A 22,007-nucleotide genomic window follows, 5' to 3' on the forward strand; every position below is an offset into this window, starting at 1 on the left:
GTTCGTGATTTTGGGCAAACAATAATTTCTCAGTATTAGAATAATGATCTTTACTCGAAAGGTCTTTTGCAGCTGTTATGGTCGTATTTCGTTCATAATCAATCAAATGAATGATATATTTTAGTTCATAAGTTGATGCGAATGGCTTTTTTCCTGTTGAATATGTCGAGAAAACAATTCCTCCTCCATGGGTTTTATACAAAAAGATTTCAAAGCGATATAATCTTCCAAAAGGTCTATAATACCGTAATTGTTATAACTGTTTTGCTTCAGATCCCGTCGGTAAGAGAATTTTGTTTTTCTCTAAATGAAATCATAACTTTAGTCCCTCGGTATATGGCTTTTGCACATGATACACAAGCATGCGTGTAGTTCTGCGATGAGAGCAGAAGAAAAGTTAGGTCTGGTTTCCAAATTTCTTTTTAACGACATAAGAAGTGATCTGCTTCGAGTACGATATCGACCATCGTTTCTGTGATGCCCTTAGACGGCGATTTAGTGATGGGGATAGCTAGTATTTCTCCCAGTAAAAGATAGCAGAAAACAACGTAGAGTCAGCACTCCTACTGTAACTTCTTAACCTTAATTACATGTAATTGTAATGATATAAAATTCTCAGAATTACGAATGAGAAAAATCTTACTTTTACTGATGGCTTTGGTTTGAGATGAGGTACAAAAATAAACCTCAATGATGCTAAGTGTAATTAGGTGATTTCTAAAATGTTTAACTCTCGGATTAAATAAATATATTTGCCAGTCAATTTACAATGTCTGGACGACGAATTCTCTATAATTATGACGTTCGGCATGATAGTTATGTCTGCGCATGGACTCAGACTCTGTTCACGTCATCACGCATTTCAGTTCACAAGGACATAGAAACAGTTAATTTTTCATTAGCTTCTTTTGTACGACAACTGCAGATCTCTCTTCCGTATTAGCATTGCATTCTTGTCGGCGATATCAAAATTCACGTTAATTTGACTGCATTCACAGTTTCAGCTTTTTTATGACTCGCATTTGACAATCAATTTCTTCAAATGTTGTCTTCTCCGGGTCATCATGTCTGCTTCATTAAGATAATTGAATTGCCGTTTTTACCTTGAACTGGTAGAAATATCTGGAACTAGATTGCGAACGGTTGAGTCATGCAAGTCGCCGTTCGATGTACGCTTGAACACTATAGCACAATTCTAATTCAAATGCTCGACTACCAAGGGGTACAATATCCACTGCAGTGTAAACTCAAATCTAAGCCTAATTTATGTTTTCTGGGTTTCACACACAGCAGAAATTTGAGTCTACTTGCAATGAGGTTTCCAGCAACGGTTTGGCCATAGCAAGTGACTTTTTGTGATGCCGTCCTTGGCCTTGAGCCTTTTTGAGCCTTCAAGTAACATTACTTCAAAATTCCGTTGCAATGACAACTTCACCCAACTCACTTTCTGACGTCATCAGAGGACAGTTAAATACAGTAGGATTTTGCCGGTCTTGCCAGTTTCAGCTATCCCACCCGTCAATTACAGCTTCGACAAACTTAGATACAGCCATGTTTGTTTATCGTTTGTTTGACAAATAGTGAAAATGTGGCAACCTACAATTCTGACATCACACTGCACATGTTGCGATTAATTTGCAGTACAAATATTTAACCACCCTACACACTTTACAATGAAATAATTTCTAGATCGCTTTAAAACCCAAACCTATGAACGATAAGATGCACGGCTTTCACACCCGACGGTCTTTGGCTGATGTTCCTCTTCGTTTCGACCAATCATGGCGCTTTACTCGCGATCCATGAACGCCTCTACCGAGGAGCAGTTTCAGGAAAAATACCCGGAAGTTTCTGTTCCAATTTCAACAGTCCATGTACGTTACTCTTCTGATTAGCTACCTTAATACCGAAGACTATATTTAGCATTGAGTGAAGTTGTATTCCTTGTTTAACTGATTGTATCTTCTATCGCTATAGCGCTCGCACATCTCAAAAATCTTTTGTTAGTTTCAACTTGCAAGTCTGCTAACGTATTATCAATCGACACGCGCCTCCTTTAAAAGTCTCATCCAGCAATCCTTTGCGGTAATTGAGCCGACCATATCAAGCTGAATTGTTACCTTCGCAGGATGTTATTGTCATCGTTAGAGGCAATAGTCCTTTGATTAATGGGAAGTATAAAGCCGATAATACCGCCTCTCGAAATCTGGTTCGACGTCAGACGTGTCACGGTCAGCGTCGATCGTTGTCACGGTAGGAACTCGGTCATGTGGTATACATTCCAGGCCAATCAAAAGAGTGGATACAAAGCCGACAAACTTTCTGAAGCTCATTGACGTGCCTGGCGAGTCTGACGTTTAAACCTGTCGTGACTCTACAATATAATACGTTGTGAATGTTTCATTAACATCACTATGTTGTTTTGGCCATCCCGAATTTTGTTTTTGAGCACATGTACCAAGAATAGATCAGACAGAAAACTTTGATTAAATGCAAGTTACTGTTTTCTTTGTTGTATCCTCAAAAATGTCAAATATTGAGCGAGTAGAAAACTCAAACAGAAAATATGATTAATTTCACTACAATTTTAATTACTTCAGATAACACGTATTCTTTTTCATTCGGTTGTAATTTATGCGATATAATAAGCATCCATTTGCCAGAGGCAAAAACACTACATAATTTTGGTAAAGTCTGTGTACCTTTAATAATTTTCTGTAGTTAATGAGGTCACAGTTAGTTTTATTCCCCGTGATGGTCAATGTTTTTTAACTTAGTTACGTAAAGCATCGTAATGATGTTATGAATTATCTTTATAGATAATATGGGTGATGATAGTTTCATCATTTGTCGCCATGGCTACGGCCTGTTGTTTTTTGCCATGTACTAATTTGAATGAACTCTGATATTACAACTACACGCAAACGACCCGGTTTTAATCGCCGCTTGGAGCAAAGTGTGAGGCCATCAAAATAATTAGATTTTAGACCATAAATGATCATTAGCGTGAGGGTTAACGTGAAAATACACTTCATTATTTGAAAGTCGTCCATCATAGAAGGAGCACGTTTGACTCCTTTGTGAAGAATTTCACCGGTGATGTAACGCTACATATACGAGGCTAATTTATTCCCTTATTCCTAGCGGCATCAGTTTGCTCTGTACACATTAATAGACCGCTGCCAAATGGCTTGTCAACATTCTATTAATTAGACACGTGCTAGAGCGTTGCCCAGTGAGTGGAAATTTAACGAACGCTAGAACTAAAACTGCCGCGAGGTTTAAAGGGCCAGTATTTGTACACTTAGATCATGTTTTTCACTATTTTGTATGTCAATTAATAATTCTTGCTTTTACTCCCAAGGGCAAGATAAAACGCCTATCATTTAGCTTGCAACACAGCCTCAATACATGTAGAATACATTAAATTTGTCATTCTTTACATTTTGAATTCTTATCCGGACCAGAATTCACATGCCAATAAACAATGAAATCTTTACATGTACATGCAGAATTGATTAGCTCAATACTGTGTATCTTGGCATGTGTTGGCAAAATAGAACTGGAAACTTTACTGTAGTTGGCATACAAAGCAAAAACAGTGAAAAAATTATGACAAGTTACAGCTAAACTTAATCTCTTACTCTTAAGTTTTGAAATTTTCGTCAATAACATGGATGGCTTTGCTGTCCAAACAGAAAGGTTATTTGTCTTCAACGTTCTGACAAAACGTCCGTGCATTTTACTTCCTCGTCGTTTTCCTACGAAATGTCATGATCGCAACGTCTAGGCCGCAGTGCATAATGACTGTGTCGTATATGCATCTCTCTAGTGTGTTTCACGGATGTGAACACTGTATATCCTTCCTTCAAATGGAAGCACAGCTTTCCATGGCTCTGGGATCGGGAAATGGCCACAAAAGGATTAATGAACGTTGTCAGGGTAACATTGGTAATCATACTAGAAATTCTGTACATGTCAGAGTCGCTGAAATGTGAACTTTTTGTCGAAAGTAATGTGTCTGTGTCTCCCAGTGTCATATTGGGATGAAGTTCATTAGGTAGCATACACTCAGTAAACTGCAAGCGCTAGTAGCCCGTACGCTGCAAGGCTGCTGTTTAAAGTCGATTTTCCTTCATATTACTCTGTTCTTTTCAAGTTAGGTTTAGTGTCGATAGATTTTACGTAAAAAATACACCACCGCAGCTTCATTTGGCTTCACGCAGCGAATATTACTTTAATACCTCAAGAAAACCGAGCAGTTTTTGTGCACGATCATGTTATGTCATTTGGGAAGGGTCGTCGCAACCTATGATTTGAAAAAAATACGCAATAAAACGGGTAAGAATTAACCATATTGACTATTGACAGCTGGCGCATCGTTAACGTTATCCAATTACGCTTTCAATGGAAGCCTGGAAGACCAGTGATATTGGTTATACAGAAGCCAAGGGCTGTAGGTCGAGGTACCATCTCAAATATCACCCATGTGTCCGAATCAAAATTATTGGAAATGAATAACACCGCCTCTCTCTCCTTGGAGTGTCATAAACTTCGATTTTTTATTTGTTGTTTGAGCTGTCAAAAGAGGCAAAGATACGCGTGCATTATTTGAAGTGCCTTAAAAGCAGTCGCGTCGTGATGCAAGCTTTTCGTTAGTAACAGTGGCGGAGTTTCATCAATGTCAACCTTGAGGATGTACATCGGTCTACTGATTCATATCTTTCTTTCAAGCCTTGCAAGGTTTGTCAATTTATACATACTTAACTTTCGCACATGCTTTGAAGGGAAATTTTTGAAATGATTAGTTTTTAATCTATCTATCTATCTATCTATCTATCTATCTATCTATCTATCTATCTATCTATCTATCTATCTCTCTATCTCTCTCTATCTATCTATCGATACACTTATTATTTCGTAATATGTACTAATAAATATATATATATATATATATATATATATATATATATATATATATATATATATATATATATATATACATATATATATTCGTTTGTGGGATATTACACACGTACCAATCTTCTGGTTCAAATATATATATTTATAATTCCATTTTTGGCTGGATAACTAAACAAAAAATACCGTTGTCTCTTATGGATACGGTAGATGACAATTCGCTTTCTGCTATTAAAAATCGCAATATGCATAATATATCAACCTGCACACAATAAAATGATACATACATTAAAAATAACAAACTGCGAACCAATCGAATGCTGTTTGTAATAATTAATACATCACAATATTTTTAATCATCGTGGACATAGAACAGTCAGTGAAAAAAGGCAATGTTGGATACTCTGCTACATACTGAGGGATGATCAACATGTCATCTCACGCCTCTGTCGTTGCCACCCATACTACCTTACTGAATCAATCGTAAATTGTTAGAAACCATCTGAATGGGTATCGTAGACTTTCCTAGTTCTTGATTTACGCATGCACGGTAAGCTCATCGACAACAAAGGGTGACATATGGAATCCTGCGTGTGTAGAAGGTACAAATATATTGCTCTGACGTCAGCCATGGCTGGTGTCAATCAAAGTTGCAGTTCAAAACCCTAAAAAGGCTTTGTATTTCTGCGTTGGGATACCAAATCAACAAACCTATTAGTGTCGAGATGACACTTAGTGCATATATTTAACCATTCTATAATCATAGCAAATCATTAACGCGTATGAATTTTTGCCGTGTTCTGGTGAAAAACTACCATGAGATGACTGTTCTGTAGCCGTACTAATTGTTATGACCATCTCTACCAAGAGTTGGCCGTTCTGTTGCCATACTAATTGTCTTACTGTGTTTAGAGAAAGCTTGATTTAATTCTGACAACAGCTGCTCCTCTAGAAATTATCAAATTAAATGACTGCGTAATTGGATAGTATTGATAGTAAGCTTTTGAAATCATTTTAAGTCCATGAAAACATGCATCATAACTTCACCACTAATGCCCTGGAAACGTTTTTCTACCTCACGTTATAAATGATTGGTTTGTTACGGGTCAGAGTGAAAACAGGAAACAGGTCATGATGAACCAAAACACAAGTTTGAATATGGCGCTGTACGTTGTGACAATTCAAGCTGTCCATTTCAGTAATCAATGCAAAGCTCCATTGTAAAGACATGAATTGCATACTACCATAGCTGACCTTTGTGATAAACTGATAGCCTAATTTGATCAGCCTGATTTGCATAAGTAAATCAAAGACAAATAAGAAAAAAGAATACGTATTTCGAAAAGATAACATATCGGCTTTGTACAGTTAACGCAGTAAAATGCGCCTTGAGGACAAATATTTGGACCCTGCATTTTTTCAAGTGCTTTCTTGTCTGAGATATTTTAAACCTTTTGGATTGAGAAAATCGAAATTAAATCGTATTTGCTCCATATAACAAAGGACATGCGGCCATTTTTAATTTTAAATGTTAGGTAATTTGTTTCTGTATTACGAAACTTTGCTCGATGGCACCTAATTTTTATTCATGATTGGTAAAGAGAATGGTTGAAAGTGTTATTTAGGAAAGTATGAGCAACAATTTAAGTTTTTCACTTTGGAGGCGCTTACTACCTTAATTGTTCCGTATTTTTCAGGAAAATCTGATGTAACCGCACAGCAATGCTTAGATATTCCTCCAAATTGCCATTTTACGGACGAATGCGTCTTGCATAGTTTATAAATTCCGACTAGCACACTGAAAAAGTCCGACAGAGTTCTGTGTCGGTACATTTAACGAAATCTTCATAGCGCTAGCATTAGAAACAAACTGCATGCCAGACAAGATCGGCCTAAACTGTAACTTAAATGCAAGCCCTAAGAAGAAGTTTGGTTGATATTTGAAGTCTGTGTGTACAGTCTTCTCCCTCAGTGGGTACACCCTGCAGGTAGAGCTATCTTTTATCGTCATTGATACACTCTGTTGGTATATGGTATATTGGAGAGCTGTGTCGCGCCTATTATATCACGCTGTCAACCTCAACGTAACGTCGAATTTGGTAACTAAGTGTATTTTTAGCTCATATTTGGTATGTATATAAATACCAAAAAGAGCTTATATGGTGAGTTGGTGGTGTCTGTATGTTTGTATGTATGTAATATGTATGTATGTATGTGGGTATGTATGTGCGGATGTATGTCCGTCACACGCAAAAGCCCCCCATACCGCCAAAGCTACCATCTCAGCAAATGTGCAGATGTGGTGGCATGCCAATGACTGAAACAGGCTATTCCACTGACCTTGAGTCATTTCCTGTCATTGTCTATGAACTGTTACATATTAACAGACCTGCGCAAACTAAGAGGGACTAGCTGTTTCTGCTATGCATGTATCTAAATTTGACCTCCTGTACCTTAAGTTTCAGACCTTATTTACTTTTGTCATTCTTGTTTTTCTGGTTTAAATATTTCTTGTTGTTTTTCTGTGCATAAATCATTGTCATAACATCAACGCAGAATTTTCCTGCGCTGAACAGATAGAAACAACATTTATGGTTGATCTTCGGTACCCATACTGGTATGTACCAATTCTGATCAAATGTGTGCGACACCGTATCATTGTGGTATTTTTTTATTTAAATTCTGTACACGCGTTTGTTTATCATACACAAAATTACAGTTTCCCAACAAAAATGAAGCTCATATAAGCGTTCGAGTCAGTTTAGTTGGTAATCGATGGCTTTGATGACTACAATTGGTGGCCCTCTTATTCCGGTAGAAGAGAGCTGTATGTATGTATGTGTACATGTATGTATGTGTACATATATGTATGTATATATATGAGAGAGAGATTTCCCCTCTACATAAAAATACTCCATTACACTGTCACTTTATCATTAAACAGAATAAATCAACGGTCCTTTTATGACATGCACAGTCATTCATTTTGTGTCAAATGTTCTTGTCCACGCATAATACAGTAGCTAGCTGACGGTAAAACAAACGTAGAAATGCAAATAAAACGTCAGCTCGTTAATGATCGGACGAAAGAGAAAGGTCGCCGCCCGGCCTACGACTGTATGCTGGTGTAAATTCACATGAAAGCCAAGCTAGACAAGAGTTGACTAGACTGGGCATTTCCAAAACGTTTTATTTTCTGATTTTTGATGTTATTGAAACTCCTATATATAACAGCGAGCATTTAAGCTGGACCCGTACACATAGGAACCACTCCGCTCGATGAACATGACCGATGACCACCATTACCTCCACCTCTACCTCGTCCAGTGTAACAATGATTAATAGATCCACAATATTCGAAGGGAACCTGAAGGAATTATGATACAATTTCCTTTATCGTAGTAACTTAGTTCCGGAAGCATTATCGCAGTAAAACTGCCCTGTGTGAAACTTATCTGATTGATTGTATAAAAAGTGAAACGCCAGTATGTGTGTCTGTGTACTTCTCTGAGAGTTTATCATACAGCAACTACAGCTTTAAGGAGAGATCGTTTTCGAATAACGACATTGTGAGACTCACTGATGGTCCGTTATTATTAGCCCATTTTAACGACTACTTCATTAGTATGCGTGAAATTACACTGATGCATTTAAAACACTCACATGCGCGCATCATGCTAATTATGTCAGTTTCATAAAAATCTGTCACGGTCGATAATTAACCATTTGTGAAATAAAAAGAACATGATTAGCTGCTGGTGGAATATAATCTATTTGCTGCTAATGAGAGTTTTATGATATTATGATATGAGGCGATTAAGCCTTGTTTACTAACGCTGTGAGAACATTTGAAGTGAAAATTGTCGTTTCTATCAAACGTCTTAGAATGAAAGTTATGAATCAACAAATGGAACGGGGCAACGCTATCTACGGTTATGAGTTGTGTGTCATACTTGGCTAATGATCAAGATTTTTTTTGCTTTTAAAAGACCTTATTTTCGAAGAGCTGCTTTGTCAGTCAGTTACCTTTGGTGTTGCTTCAGCTCCGTAAATGGTATAGAGTTTTAATAGCTCCCCAGGATATAGTACAGTAAGTCATCTTGAATTTCTGTGCTGTGAATACAACAGCTTCCCTATCCCTACTTATGTCACAACTCCTCTCTCTCTCCATCCCCCTCCCTCCCCCCCCTCTCTCTCTCTCTCTCTCTCTCTGTTATACACAGACACACACAGACACGGACACAGACACAATCCACCCCACACACAGACACACAGACACAGACACACACAGACCACACACAGACACACACAGACACACAGACACACACACACACACACACACACACACACACACATATATATATATATATATATATATATATATATATATATATATATATGTATGCACATATATAATAGCGACATTTAAATTTATAAAAATGTGTATGTATTTTTATGTTATAATGTATGTAAAAAACACACCAGTATCTAGTGATCTTTCAACAAACAACTCCATAGGGCAAAATGTACTGTACGTATGTAATTAGGGTACCTTCGACGAAAAATGATCAAAAGAAGCCATGAGAATAGACCAGAAACGTGTATTATTGAAAATTGTAATCAGCGAATGACATTTTCGACGTTCTATTCCTAGGGTTGATGGTTGAGTAGCTTTAGAAAGCTCTGGTAAATATTACATGTGATTTGATGCCGACAAAAGTGGTAACAATTTGTCTTGCTAATCAGCCTTTAATGTGCTTTTATAATAATCGGACCAAGACCTTATCGTTGCTAATGTGATTGTACTAATTAGGTAAATTTCTCAGGAGGCTGAGGTAGGTCAAAGTGCCCGATGCAAATTACTAGTATACAACCGGTTGGGAAAATCCCACCTCTGCTCGAGCAAGTATTAGGATACTTTCGTATTTGCGAGTTCTACCAATCTTTCACAAAAAAGGTGCAATTTAAATTAGATAGTCTGGTCATCACAGTATTTAAGAATGGACTTTCGAGATCACCTGAAAATAATTTTGAAGGCAGGTAGGGTTCACCGTACCATTCAATTTGCAATGCAGTGCAATTTTACCGTAAAGTGATCTTTGTCCAGGCGAATAGTTGTTCGTTTCAAATTTCACAACGCATGCAAATTGCCAATGCAAATTTCAAGCAGGCCGCAATATTAAAATCAACCGACATTGCCAGACAGCCAGATGGTTTTTTCCTTATATGCTATCAGTGAATTTCAATAATCGCAAAGTACAGCCTAAGCGGCGAGGTGGGTATGTCGTCAGAGTGTAACAATTGAATTTTTCGCCCGCCGAAGTCTGTCAAACACTGTATATCAAATATTTCACACACTTGTATGGAACTCTGTGAACTCTAGTGTGGTTATTTGCCTGTGATCATTTACCGAGCCTGGGAGCTACTGAAAAATGTAAATAGGTTTACTATGACGTCACAGTGTACTTATACGTAAATGAAAACACAGCTGACAGTTGAGTTGAATGAGGCAGCACGTAATTGAAAAATTTTGACATTCGTGAGTGTTCTGTACGTCGAAACAGAAGCCCCATGAAGGTATTTACGACAGAACAAGTTGATAGGATAGATGTGTATGTGAACATTTATGACTAGAAGTTCGAGCCTCATGGCTAATCTTCTCACCCGTCTTCCAAGTACATGTTACTTTTCCAACTGCCGCCTTTGAAAAGATTGGTTTCGATAATACTCCGGATGTGGAAGGGTTAATACACAGGTTAATCGCCAAGAAAGAACCCAGGAATCAATGGATTCCAATAATCTCCATACGGTGCCTATGTTTGTTTTTGAGTTAAAGGGATATAACGCAGTCTTGTTAGTAAGAAGAGGTCATTCCGAAAGGGTACATGCAGAAATATTCTTTAACGGCTTGCTAACACGTTTTAGGACTTCTCCTGAAAGACTTGGCCAACCTGAGTCAAGCATGATACATCACAAGTTTTTGAATCAATAAAGGAAAGACGTTTGGAAAAACAATCAACCATCACGACGGCTGCAAACATTTTCTGTACCAGTGCCTTGCCCTGGATCACATGTTTGGCACCGTGGGTAGAAATCGTAGCTGAGCAGGAAATTTTATCAAATTTATCTATTTATGGCGTGCAAGTAGGTCGTCCCTAAAAGTGTCGGCTGATTAAATGCGCGCGTACCAAGCGCGTGTAAACGCAGCCCATCAACATGAAATGTAAAGTGTTGGAACGAGTAGGAGCAGAATGGCACAGCGAACGGTGCGCATTAAGAATAGCTTCTACACCATTAAACGTCGAGGAGCAAATGGATGTAGAAGTGGTTTGAATTTTCTGTTATCCGTTTTATCGTCATTGAACCCTATTCAGGGTCCATCGCATCGCATTAGAAGCAGTCCGTTTTATCGTTAAATAATTCGAGATGTTTATAATGTATTGAACGATCGAATGCATGAAACCATTCCACAAAAAATGTGAAGTGTAGCTGATCAGACGCGTCCCATTCATCATTCCGAGTCGAACACGTCGTTCATTAATCATTGCATTCATTTTCCCGGACACGTGAAATTACTACGGTGTAATCTGATATCATAAGTAACGTGGGTTATTAATAGGTCTACCTGGTTGTGTTATGCGAGAACATATTGTTCGGGACCTGCCGTAAAACTGAAAGAGCTGCTTCTTCCAGCGGTTGTTAATTTGATTTGTGACTGCGTATTTTACGATATCAACAGTCAGGCAAGCCCACTATGCCAGCGCTGTTACCTCCTACATGTGTTGATAATTAAGAGAAAAACGTTGTTGAAATGTTATTGGGTCAAAAACGCAGGCTTGAGAATTATGAATGACGATCACTTTATTTCAGTTAACGGCCTTAGGTTTTATTGGAAATAAACAGGAAATTGGAAACAGACGGTAAATCAGAGCTTTGAAAGGCAACGCAGCTATTCTGATTCATCTATGTAAATTAATTATATAGAGTGATACATGAGTTGATATATGCATAGATAAATACATACCTAAATGTATGAACACTATATGTATGTCATGTATATACATACAATCTATATACATACCCATATGTATGTATGTATATATACGTGTGTTTACATACACATACATACATACATACATACATACATACATACATACATACATACATACATACATACATACATACATACATACATACATACATACATACATACATACATACATACATACATACATACATACATACATACATACATACATACATACATACATACATACATATATATATATATATATATATATATATATATATATATATATATATATACACTAGTGACCCGTTTTATGTTAACGTTTGATGCGTGAAATATTCAATGTATGGTCGGTGTGAAACTTAAATTTGAAAGACCCTGTGCTCTCTTTAACGCCACTGAATAAGCATGATGCTTGCTTTCAAAATACTGCCAAGTAGGGCTGTACTTTCAGTTCGGGCTGATATCAACTGTTACTTTCGTGTAATGACTACGGTTAAATTCCCTCGTCAGTCAATTTGTCAAACACCATATCCTGTTCTGAAGTTCTTATTACTCAACCATTCGCTGTAGTCTAATCCTTTGAGTATTGAACGTGTTTGAAGACCTTCTCTTCTCACTTTATCAAGAGCCAGTAAGTGTTTTTTTTTTCTAATAGCTTTACTTCGCTGGGGTATGAACACTGTTTTCAAAGCTGCGTTTCACATGGGCATGCGCATTGAAGAATGTGGTTTAGCACCTATTTCCGTAGCTTTTGCGCGTGGCTGCGCCTGATGCATATGAACAAAATCAACGTGTGCAGCCCAATCATTTGTCGGACACTTTCGTTTATTATATATGCACCTTACCTATGTTATTACTTTCGACATCACGTCAATTTACGCCCTCTGTTGACCGATACTGGTCAAGTAAAATCGACAGTCATGTATGCAGCCAGTGTGAGACTTAGTTTACTCCTCGGGAACGCATCGTCCGGGAGGGCAACGTCCATAGTCGGTTAGTTACAAGCGAAATATTAGTGTCACTGATCGTCTACGTTTTCTAGAAGGTAAAATCCCGGTTCTTGTTCTCTTTATAAACCACTGTTCTTCTCCAGATCACATTACATCTGCGTGATTGTACACGTTAACGAATCATCCACACTGTTGTATGTTTTCCCGATGCATCTTATGTGAGTCAACTTCTCGTCTAAGCTCGGCTGCAATCATGAAGTGCTTATACATTTGTTCTTGCGTGCGCCTTATAGTTATGTGAACACATCATGTTGACGGCTGGGTTACAACCAACGCTTGTAAAATGTTGAAACTGGCGATGTTGACCAGAGGTAAAATTCATGCGATCGGAGCCGTCACTCTGTTTTTTATTAGCGATGTAACGAAACAGGAAACGGATTTATATTCCATGTGTGATGGAAACACATCAATTTATTATATGTTATGCAACTTGTCCGAGTAAAAAATATTGCAATAATTTTGTCGTTGGTTGTGCATGGATTACTTATATTATATATCTTTTGGATCAAAAGTGTGTAAAACCCCGGGGAGACCAACTATCATTAATTCAGTTTTAGCCGCAGACCGCCCTGCCGATGAATAGGTCGAGCGGGACTTTAAGAGTTTTGACATCGTTATCAAAGTAATTGAGGGCTTTGAGTGACTTTGGTGAGCTAGATTTTCCATTTTCGGCCAAGGAGAGATGGTTCTGAACACTCAGACTCGTAGGCGACTTGACGTTTCACTTGGAGGGCCGACGTGTAACACTTATCTATGTTTTTGAGCTACAACTGCAACCTGTGTCGCTTCCAACAATTTTCCAATTTTAAACGACAATCGAAAAGTCGAGCGTTTCCTATCCTTTGATTTTTAAATGTTGAGTTCAAGATGCTTTCTCTCTTCAAAGAAACCACGGTATCGCGTTTGGGTATAAAATGACATCGAGAATCGCGCTGCTAGGAGAATATTGTGTTTTAACTCCCTTTATCTCCAATTCACGCCACTCTGAATGTGGGTTTGGATGTAATGATGATTCCGACACTCCATTTATATAATTCGACCTGGGCCGTGCAATTATCAGAAAAATAAATCAGACGTAAATGCCGGGAACAATACGTAATCAAGAGCATTGCAATGAGTATAAATGGGCGTCGTCCGGCCTCAACAATAGCCAATCGAAGACCAATCAACCCTAATTGCCATAAACGACCATCTTAATTCCTTCTCTTCGAACACAACTCTTTTAATATTACATTCCTTTGTATCGCATTTTAACTCAGTATAACGTACGTGTAGTCATCTGTATTTTTCAGAGATAAACACGCATCATGCATGCGTGACATATCTGACAGCGCCTACAGTCTTGATAACTTCTACTACCTTTTAAATCATCTGAACACAGCTTGCCTTGTAATTAACATCATTTCGCTGGTGATATTTGCATACGAGTACCCTAGCTGTCACATAAAGTGCCCCTGTGTTTGTCAGTGCGTGCTTGAAATCAGATGGACCGATCGAAAGTTGGAGCTCTCAGCGGTATTGCGTTACGTTTTCTCGACAGTTGCGGTCAGAGCTGATTGCATCAAATATGTTTGTTTTCTTCGAAGAATCAGCAAAGCGTAAAATTAATATGAAAAAAATTGCCGTGCGTCCAAGATTAGCTGTCTCGTTGAACGATTTGATTGACGGCCTTTTTATCTTTTTTCTCTTTTGCAGTTGCAGCTCCTAGAGTGACTGAGTAAATGTCAGGACGGTTCAGGAGTTTCCTTTTTTAAATAGTCATTTTTCCACGTTGACTCTCCGAGCTGATATTGGATTCAACGGAAAGTGGTATTTATCGGCAAGAAATCGTCAACTCTCTGTCCATCTTCGACGTTGTCTCTGAGTTCAGGGAATTCCGCCGGAGAAAGACAGAAAATAAAAAAAACATTTTAAAGATGGGAGATGGGGCAAGTTGAGCATGATCAGCGATAAGGGATTTACGTGGTCCTGATAGATGCCGTATGATCTTTCAACTAATACATATCGACTCGCACAGTTTCTTGATTACAAAGGGTGCTGTATCGTCCACCTCCTAAAATGGCAAGGGTGCAGTCACGTGCGTTCGTTCCCTGTACGTGGTAACTTCTGCGGTTTAGCCTCGCGATAAATAACAGTTATGAATGAAAGGCGTGGATCTGAAGGTGCGCTGACCGGAAGCAAACGGCAATTCTTAGCCTCTTGTTTTATCGCGATAAATTTATTATTCTGTTTCTTTGTCGAGGGAAACGAATCTGGAAGTGGATCCGGTCCGAGCAACGTGTACGAGGATGGCGATATCTTGCTCGGAGGGCTGTTTCCGGTGCACGAGAAAGGTAAGAACGACATAGCGTGCGGGGAGATCAACACGAACAGAGGAGTTCAGCGGCTGGAAGCTATGCTGTTCGCTATCGATGAGATCAATAGGGACCCGGCGTTACTCCCAGGTATACGTCTGGGAGCGAATATACTGGATACGTGTTCGCGTGACACCTATGCGTTAGAGCAATCTTTGGAATTCATACGGTCGTCTCTGACCAATATTGGACAAACGCAATTTACATGTATAAATGGCAGTGAGAGTGCCGCCGATGTTTCTAAACCAGTGGTTGGAGTGATCGGGGGAGCTTACAGCAGCGTGACCCTACAAGTTGCGAATTTATTGCGTCTCTTTCAGATCCCTCAAATCAGCTACGCTTCGACCAGCGCCAAGCTGACAGATAAAACTCGCTACGAGTTCTTCGCTAGGACTGTTCCCCCTGATAATTTTCAAGCTAAGGCCATGGTAGAGGTCATCTCGCTGTTTAACTGGACCTACGTGTCCACCGTAGCGTCAGAGGGACAGTACGGCGAGATGGGGATAAGCCAGTTCCTGAGAGAAGCCCGGGCTAAGAACATCTGCATCGCTGCATCAACTGTCATCGCCACTTCGTCAGACAGTTCCACTTACGACGATGTTATCTTCGTCATTAAGAGAGCGACTAATGCCCGCGTGGTAATCCTATTTACGCGAGCTGATGACACCAGGGGAGTTCTATCAGCTGCTACAAGGGCTAACCTGACGGAGAACTACATTTGGATTGCCAGTGATGGATGGGGGAAACAGGAAACCCCTGTCAAAGACAATGAGAAAGTGGCGGAAGGTGCTATAACGCTAGAGCTACAAACTCAACACGTCATGAAGTTTGACGAATACTTCTTAGGGCTTCATCCTCTGACGAACTCACGTAATCCCTGGTTTATTGAGTATTGGGAGCATGTGCTGGAATGTTCCGTTGGATACAACCCGCAGAATAATAACAATTCTTATCCGCCATGCGCAGCAGACGACACATTAATTTCCATCGATTTCGTCCAAGATTCAAAGGTGCAGTTTGTGATTGATGCCGTGTATGCAATGGCCCACGCACTGCATAACATGAACAGAAGGCTTTGTCCAAACTCGATAGGCATGTGTAACGCCATGGAGCCTGTGAAAGGCAGTGCCCTCTACCAAGAAATTCTGAGGGTCAATTTCAAAGGTGGGTGGAGTTCTGCACCTTTTATATCTGACGTATATGGCGAATTTGTTGACAAATTCAAAGTTATTACTTACCATTACTATTTAAAACTAAAACAGAAAAAAACAACAAAGCCGTTATATGCTTTCCCTTTTACGTTTAAGAGTGATCGCCATTTTTAAATAGATAACGTTTGCCACCTTCTAAAATTAGCAACGTATACGATGGACCTGTCAAAGGATATGTTTGCAATTAACACTTTTCCTGAGAAACGGAACTCTTCTAACTCTACAGTTAGCTGCCGTTTAAGGAAAACCGTTTTGATAAGCGATAAACCATTATTGTAACGTTCGATCCTTCATACTGAAATAAACATTCATAGGAGTTTTTCTCCGGACTTTATCTTCATGAGATATTCAGCTCATGAAATGTCTTCGTTCTGATTGGACAACAGTCATTGTAGGCAACTTTACAGATTTCAGAGTAATTTCTGGCGCACTGTAAATGTGTACAGACGAACTGCATGAGAAAAAACGCCTCTGGTTGAAACAAGGAAGACTCGATGTCTTGTCTTTGAGATTGCTCTCAAAACCCAATCATATTGACAAGATCACAGGGGCAGACAAAAGAAATACCATGGCTGACAGTGGATTATCAGACGGACCCTGACGTGATATCGACTTGAACTTGCGAAAAGAATGTTTATGACCTTGAATGCCTAGCACATGACTTCATCATTGTCAATGCGTCTTTCAGCTTTGGCATGATTGACAGCTCGATGACATCTATGATACATCAATACACCCTCATGTCTGCACCGGCTCATTTGAAGCAACATACCATCAAATTGGACTATTTCATTCACGAAAAGAGTTCTTATTACAGCCTCCGGCAGGAAAACGCCAAGCTGCGAGTGACGATGCTATATTGTTTGGTAGTAGCACGAAGAGATATGACAGAGGAAGTCATAAGGAGAAGAAATTTCCAAATTACTCCTTTGCAGCAAAGTTAATAAAGCTAAATTGAGAGTCTGGCGTCATCCTCCAAAGTATCGTTATGATTAAACCAGACCTTCAGTCTTTCCTTCAGAAAAGTAAGATTTGTATCTACGCCGACATTTCTTCATAACACGAGCATTAATTTACATATCTCTCTAATCTCCCTGGATTGATATCTGCGACATTAAATTGTCAAACTAGTTAATGCATCTACTCTTGCGTGAAAGATAGGACTTCATCAAAAATGACAAATATCACAAAACGTTTTGACCATAATTCCTCACTAATGTGACTATTCAAAGCTTTCCGCACTCAGAGCTTTAAGGACTGTACAGATTCTCTGTTAAATTGCTATATACCATCTTATGGTGTCTGCTTTTCATTTAAGAACGTATGAAAAAGTACACACGATGAAACGACTTTAAAGAACGCATTAAATTGGAGGTTCCATCTCCGATTTATCCATTGCTTGCACTGTATTGGCTATTAATCGCATTTTAACGCATGCACTCATGTGTCCTTCTGCAGGAAACACTAACGTTCTTGATTGAATTACTGTTGATATTTATTTTATTATCCATCGCTGTACAGGGGGCGATGTCATGTCATGTTGTTGCTGTTGTTGTACTGGAGCCTTTTATTTTCTACTTGAAAAACCACCAATTGAACAAATACGTCTGTCGTTTTAACTATAATCTATCCACGTGCACAGCTTCACGAAAAGTTAGTATTCCTCGGAAGGATTATTGGGATAGATTGCAAAGAATCGATCTGTGTAAGAGCGCCCTTCTGTAGAGATAAGAGTGCAATCACCCGATTCAGCAGCTATGAATGTCACTAGACGCATAAACGGCAATATTGAAACTGTGAAGAGACAGCTTCCACTGTGAATGCCACGATTTCAGTCAGTATTACTGCGGAGAATGTTGCCTGCACTTTTGGCCGATGTAATTCAAATGTCACGCTTATCTTGACGACCATATTCTCAAATGTCATTAATAGAATGTAAACTTTAGAGTCTGAGTACATCTTTAGAGTTCGGCATTGCGAATTTGACTATTCAAATTGATATCAGGCTGTCTGTGGTTGCTTTTTAACCAGGTTATGCTCACTTCTTTCGCGACACCTGGCATCATTTTCGTTGGCGGCGCACGGTTTGACCGAGTGTGGTCCGTTTACAATTCGTTCTGCTCTGTATACGTCGTCAAAATAAATTAAGTAATTTGCTGTTTCGCTCATGGTCAGACGACGTTTTGATTGATATGCTTAATTGCTATTTTTTGAATTCATACTGTGTATCAGGATCGCCTTTGCTGTTGCCATATGTGGAATAACCTGTGCCTTTTTTGCATACAAATTACTTTCCAATATGTCCCTGTTGTACAGATAATTCACAAGGCACGGTGCTCAATACGGTAGGCGCAATTTGTCAGGTTCATAGTTTCTGAAATTTTCAGCCTGAGCAGGCATCAACTGGCCTGCCGAGCGGAACGGTTCATGATGTCATGAGTATTAGTAGATTCTTATAAAATAATGTGAGATGTCTCTAAGTTAAAACTTTCTCAGGAATCTCTCTAGAGACAAACAACGGTAAATGTACACATGTTCTTAGTCATATTTTTAACTGAGAAGCCTTGCTATGCTTTCACCAGTTTCAACGTATCAGAATTTAAGTTTTAAATGTTGCTATATATATTCGCAGTAATGGCACGCCTTTAGGCATTATGCAACCAATTCAGACGATATACAACGGAGAATAGCCTGTCTTAGCGATAAGTACACAGTACATCACCAGACAAATATACTGAAAGGTTTTTTCTTTGGCTTGCCAATGATGAGTTTGCTCCAAGGCCGAGTTTTTACAGAGTTTTTTTTTTCGACATAGATTTACAATTTCCCTGAACATATTTGACTCTAAACAAAGTCCAGGCAAGGTGTATCATTACACTTACCAGAGGCACTGAGAAAAGAAAAATGGAAAGATGTGTGGCAGATGGAAATCGACGGTGTTGAATTACGTCATCTTGCGTGTAGCAGATACTTCACTGCAAGATTTCAGATATCCAAATTTTCGATGAAACCTTATTCTTGAAATATGCCAGGCTTGGAAGAAAGTTGCCATGGTTACGTCACCACTCGATATCATCCGATGTAACATAGTATTAAATGTTTATATCATTGTCGGCTACATATCCTCAGATGCGAAGGTTGCTGACAAACGTATGAAATTACATCATTTAAGTGAATAAAGCGCTCCAACTGAAATCGTGGTCGACGAAATATCAGCAAGGCCAGTCGTGTTATCGGCACACAAACAATTACTGAACCAGAAATCAAAATATTCATTTCACGATGAAGCGAACTATTTATCAGGCCTGCCATAAAAAATAGATAAAAAACAGTGTATTACTCCGAATCCCGTTTGGGTTATAGTAAAAATTTATATTCCCTTCAGAATAGCAATCGCATTTATCCAAATCGAATAATCGCTTCCGCGCTCCAAAATTAAATATTACGCCCTGCTGATCAAAATTAAATTAGGAACTGTTTTATTAAACTCTGCTACACGATTTATAGGTTACCTGGTTAAAAGCCAAACTGAAATATTTTAACCATCTGTCATCAATCAAACTTTTGTCCATGCATGTTTTCGTCAATATATGTGAATGTAAATCTGAGCAAATCTAAAGGTATCTCAAAAACCGTAGCATTTGTTGAAGTTCAGCTTACAAACTATCAATGATTCGCCGTTGTTACCGTAGTTTAAGAGTCAAATTTAAAAAATCTCTACTGAAATACAATATTCAACCTAAATTTCAAAACCAGTTAGTGTGCTCTACTTACTGAAAATGAATTAATTTCGGATCATTCTGGAATCCTATTTGAAATGATTAACATAATGCATACTAAAGCAAATCAAAATCCGGTCGGAATCGCAGGCACAGGCATATTAATTGTGTTGGAGATAAATATCTGGTTAGAAAGAGAAAAAAAGATGGATAGACAATGACTGAGAAGACTTCAAGAGACAGAACAAAAGAATGATAAATAGTCACAGAAACAGGACGAGTGAAGGTAAATGGACGCACAAGTCTGGATACAAACTACAGTGGGTTCCCTTGGGGCCTCTGGACGTATACTCAGTCTATGCATTGACCGTTGTAAAACTCATAAATCATAGCTTGAGTTACACTCCTCTGTCTTTTCGTACACAACAATACTGTTTGAAACCATTCATAAACGTCGAAGATTGCTTCGACTGATTCCCAATTGATGTCACGGTAACAGATTGAGTTGAGTGGTTTGATTCAAAGTTGAGCCTGTGACAGGTGCAAGTAATGCCACATTCCCCCTCTTTATTGACGAAAATACTATCGCCACAGTAAATTAAACGTATATACAAGACTGTTGAAGAATACAGCGGAAACATACACACTTTAATAAGTTTCAGTTTCCATCGATCAGATTGATGTTTACTTTTCTTCCTTCCTTCTGATACATACATACATACATACATACATACATACATACATACATACATACATACATACATACATACATACATACATACATACATGAATACATACATACATACATACATACATACATACATACATACATACATACATACATACATACATACATACATACATACATACATACGCAAACATATGTATATATGCATGTTTCAGCATATATATATATATATATATATATATATATATATATATATATATATATTTACACAAATCACTTCAAGTATAAAGTAATAATATACGTTACTTATAAGTTTCATGCATCCTGTAATCTTCAGACAGAAGAATAATCTCGGTGCAATATATATTGTACTGCACAAAGATTTTGTCTCGTGATCCCCCACGCTTGTGAAGTTCACGAAAACAAAGTTTACGGTGTCTTCTAGGAAAAACGATCTGTTCAATTATTGAAGAGTTGTTCATTTAAATGAGAAAGGTCTTTCGTACTTTAAACCTCATGCATAATGTCCGAGTGTTCAGTATGTACGCTTTCTGTCACAAAGCTTTATTTCTCACGATAAATTAGTACACTAAAACACACACGCGCAACGATTATAGCGATTCAGTGTGAACGACACAGGAATGTATCCCTCGTTTGGCTGCCACGTGTCCAACAGAATTGAATTGCAACGCAAGTAATTTCTTGTTCTATCCTGTGGGCGTCATTAAAAAACAATCTCATTCATGACCTCGTAAGTTGGTTTCGCTTGGAAATAAAAACCGACGTAAGTTTCATCGAATCAGTCTACGGGGCCAATGTAGAGATACCCCATATGCCCTTATACCTATTGACGTAAAATCACAAGGTTTAGCTTGGCTATGGTTTTCGTGGTTTATAATGTTACGTTGATTTGATCTAATAGGACGCCCATTATTCGTTACAATACCTAGGTTGACGAGACGTTCTAAACTTCATATTTACCACAGGAATGTGATGATAACAATGATGTTAGGAAGTCTTTACCAGTTTCACTTAAAAAAGAATGCACCAACGAAGACTGATAGTATTTTTC

General features: G+C 38.5%; 1 protein-coding gene across 2 annotated transcripts in view; it reads left to right on the forward strand.

The window, feature by feature from the left end:
* Positions 1–22,007, forward strand: part of LOC139134608 (metabotropic glutamate receptor 3-like) — a 116,395-nt gene that overhangs the window by 88,667 nt on the left and 5,721 nt on the right. The window contains exons 1-2 of one of the 2 annotated variants that reach the window (XM_070701528.1): positions 12,719–12,998; positions 14,659–16,481. In XM_070701528.1, coding sequence (XP_070557629.1) covers positions 15,101–16,481 — 1,381 coding nt within the window. In that variant the 5' untranslated portion in view covers positions 12,719–12,998; positions 14,659–15,100. Of the gene's footprint in view, positions 1–12,718; positions 12,999–14,658; positions 16,482–22,007 lie in introns of those variants that run through there. The other variant, XM_070701529.1, reaches the window with a different exon arrangement.

Source organism: Ptychodera flava, chromosome 6 (assembly GCF_041260155.1).
Source record: "Ptychodera flava strain L36383 chromosome 6, AS_Pfla_20210202, whole genome shotgun sequence".
Classification (NCBI taxonomy): Eukaryota; Metazoa; Hemichordata; class Enteropneusta; family Ptychoderidae; genus Ptychodera; species Ptychodera flava.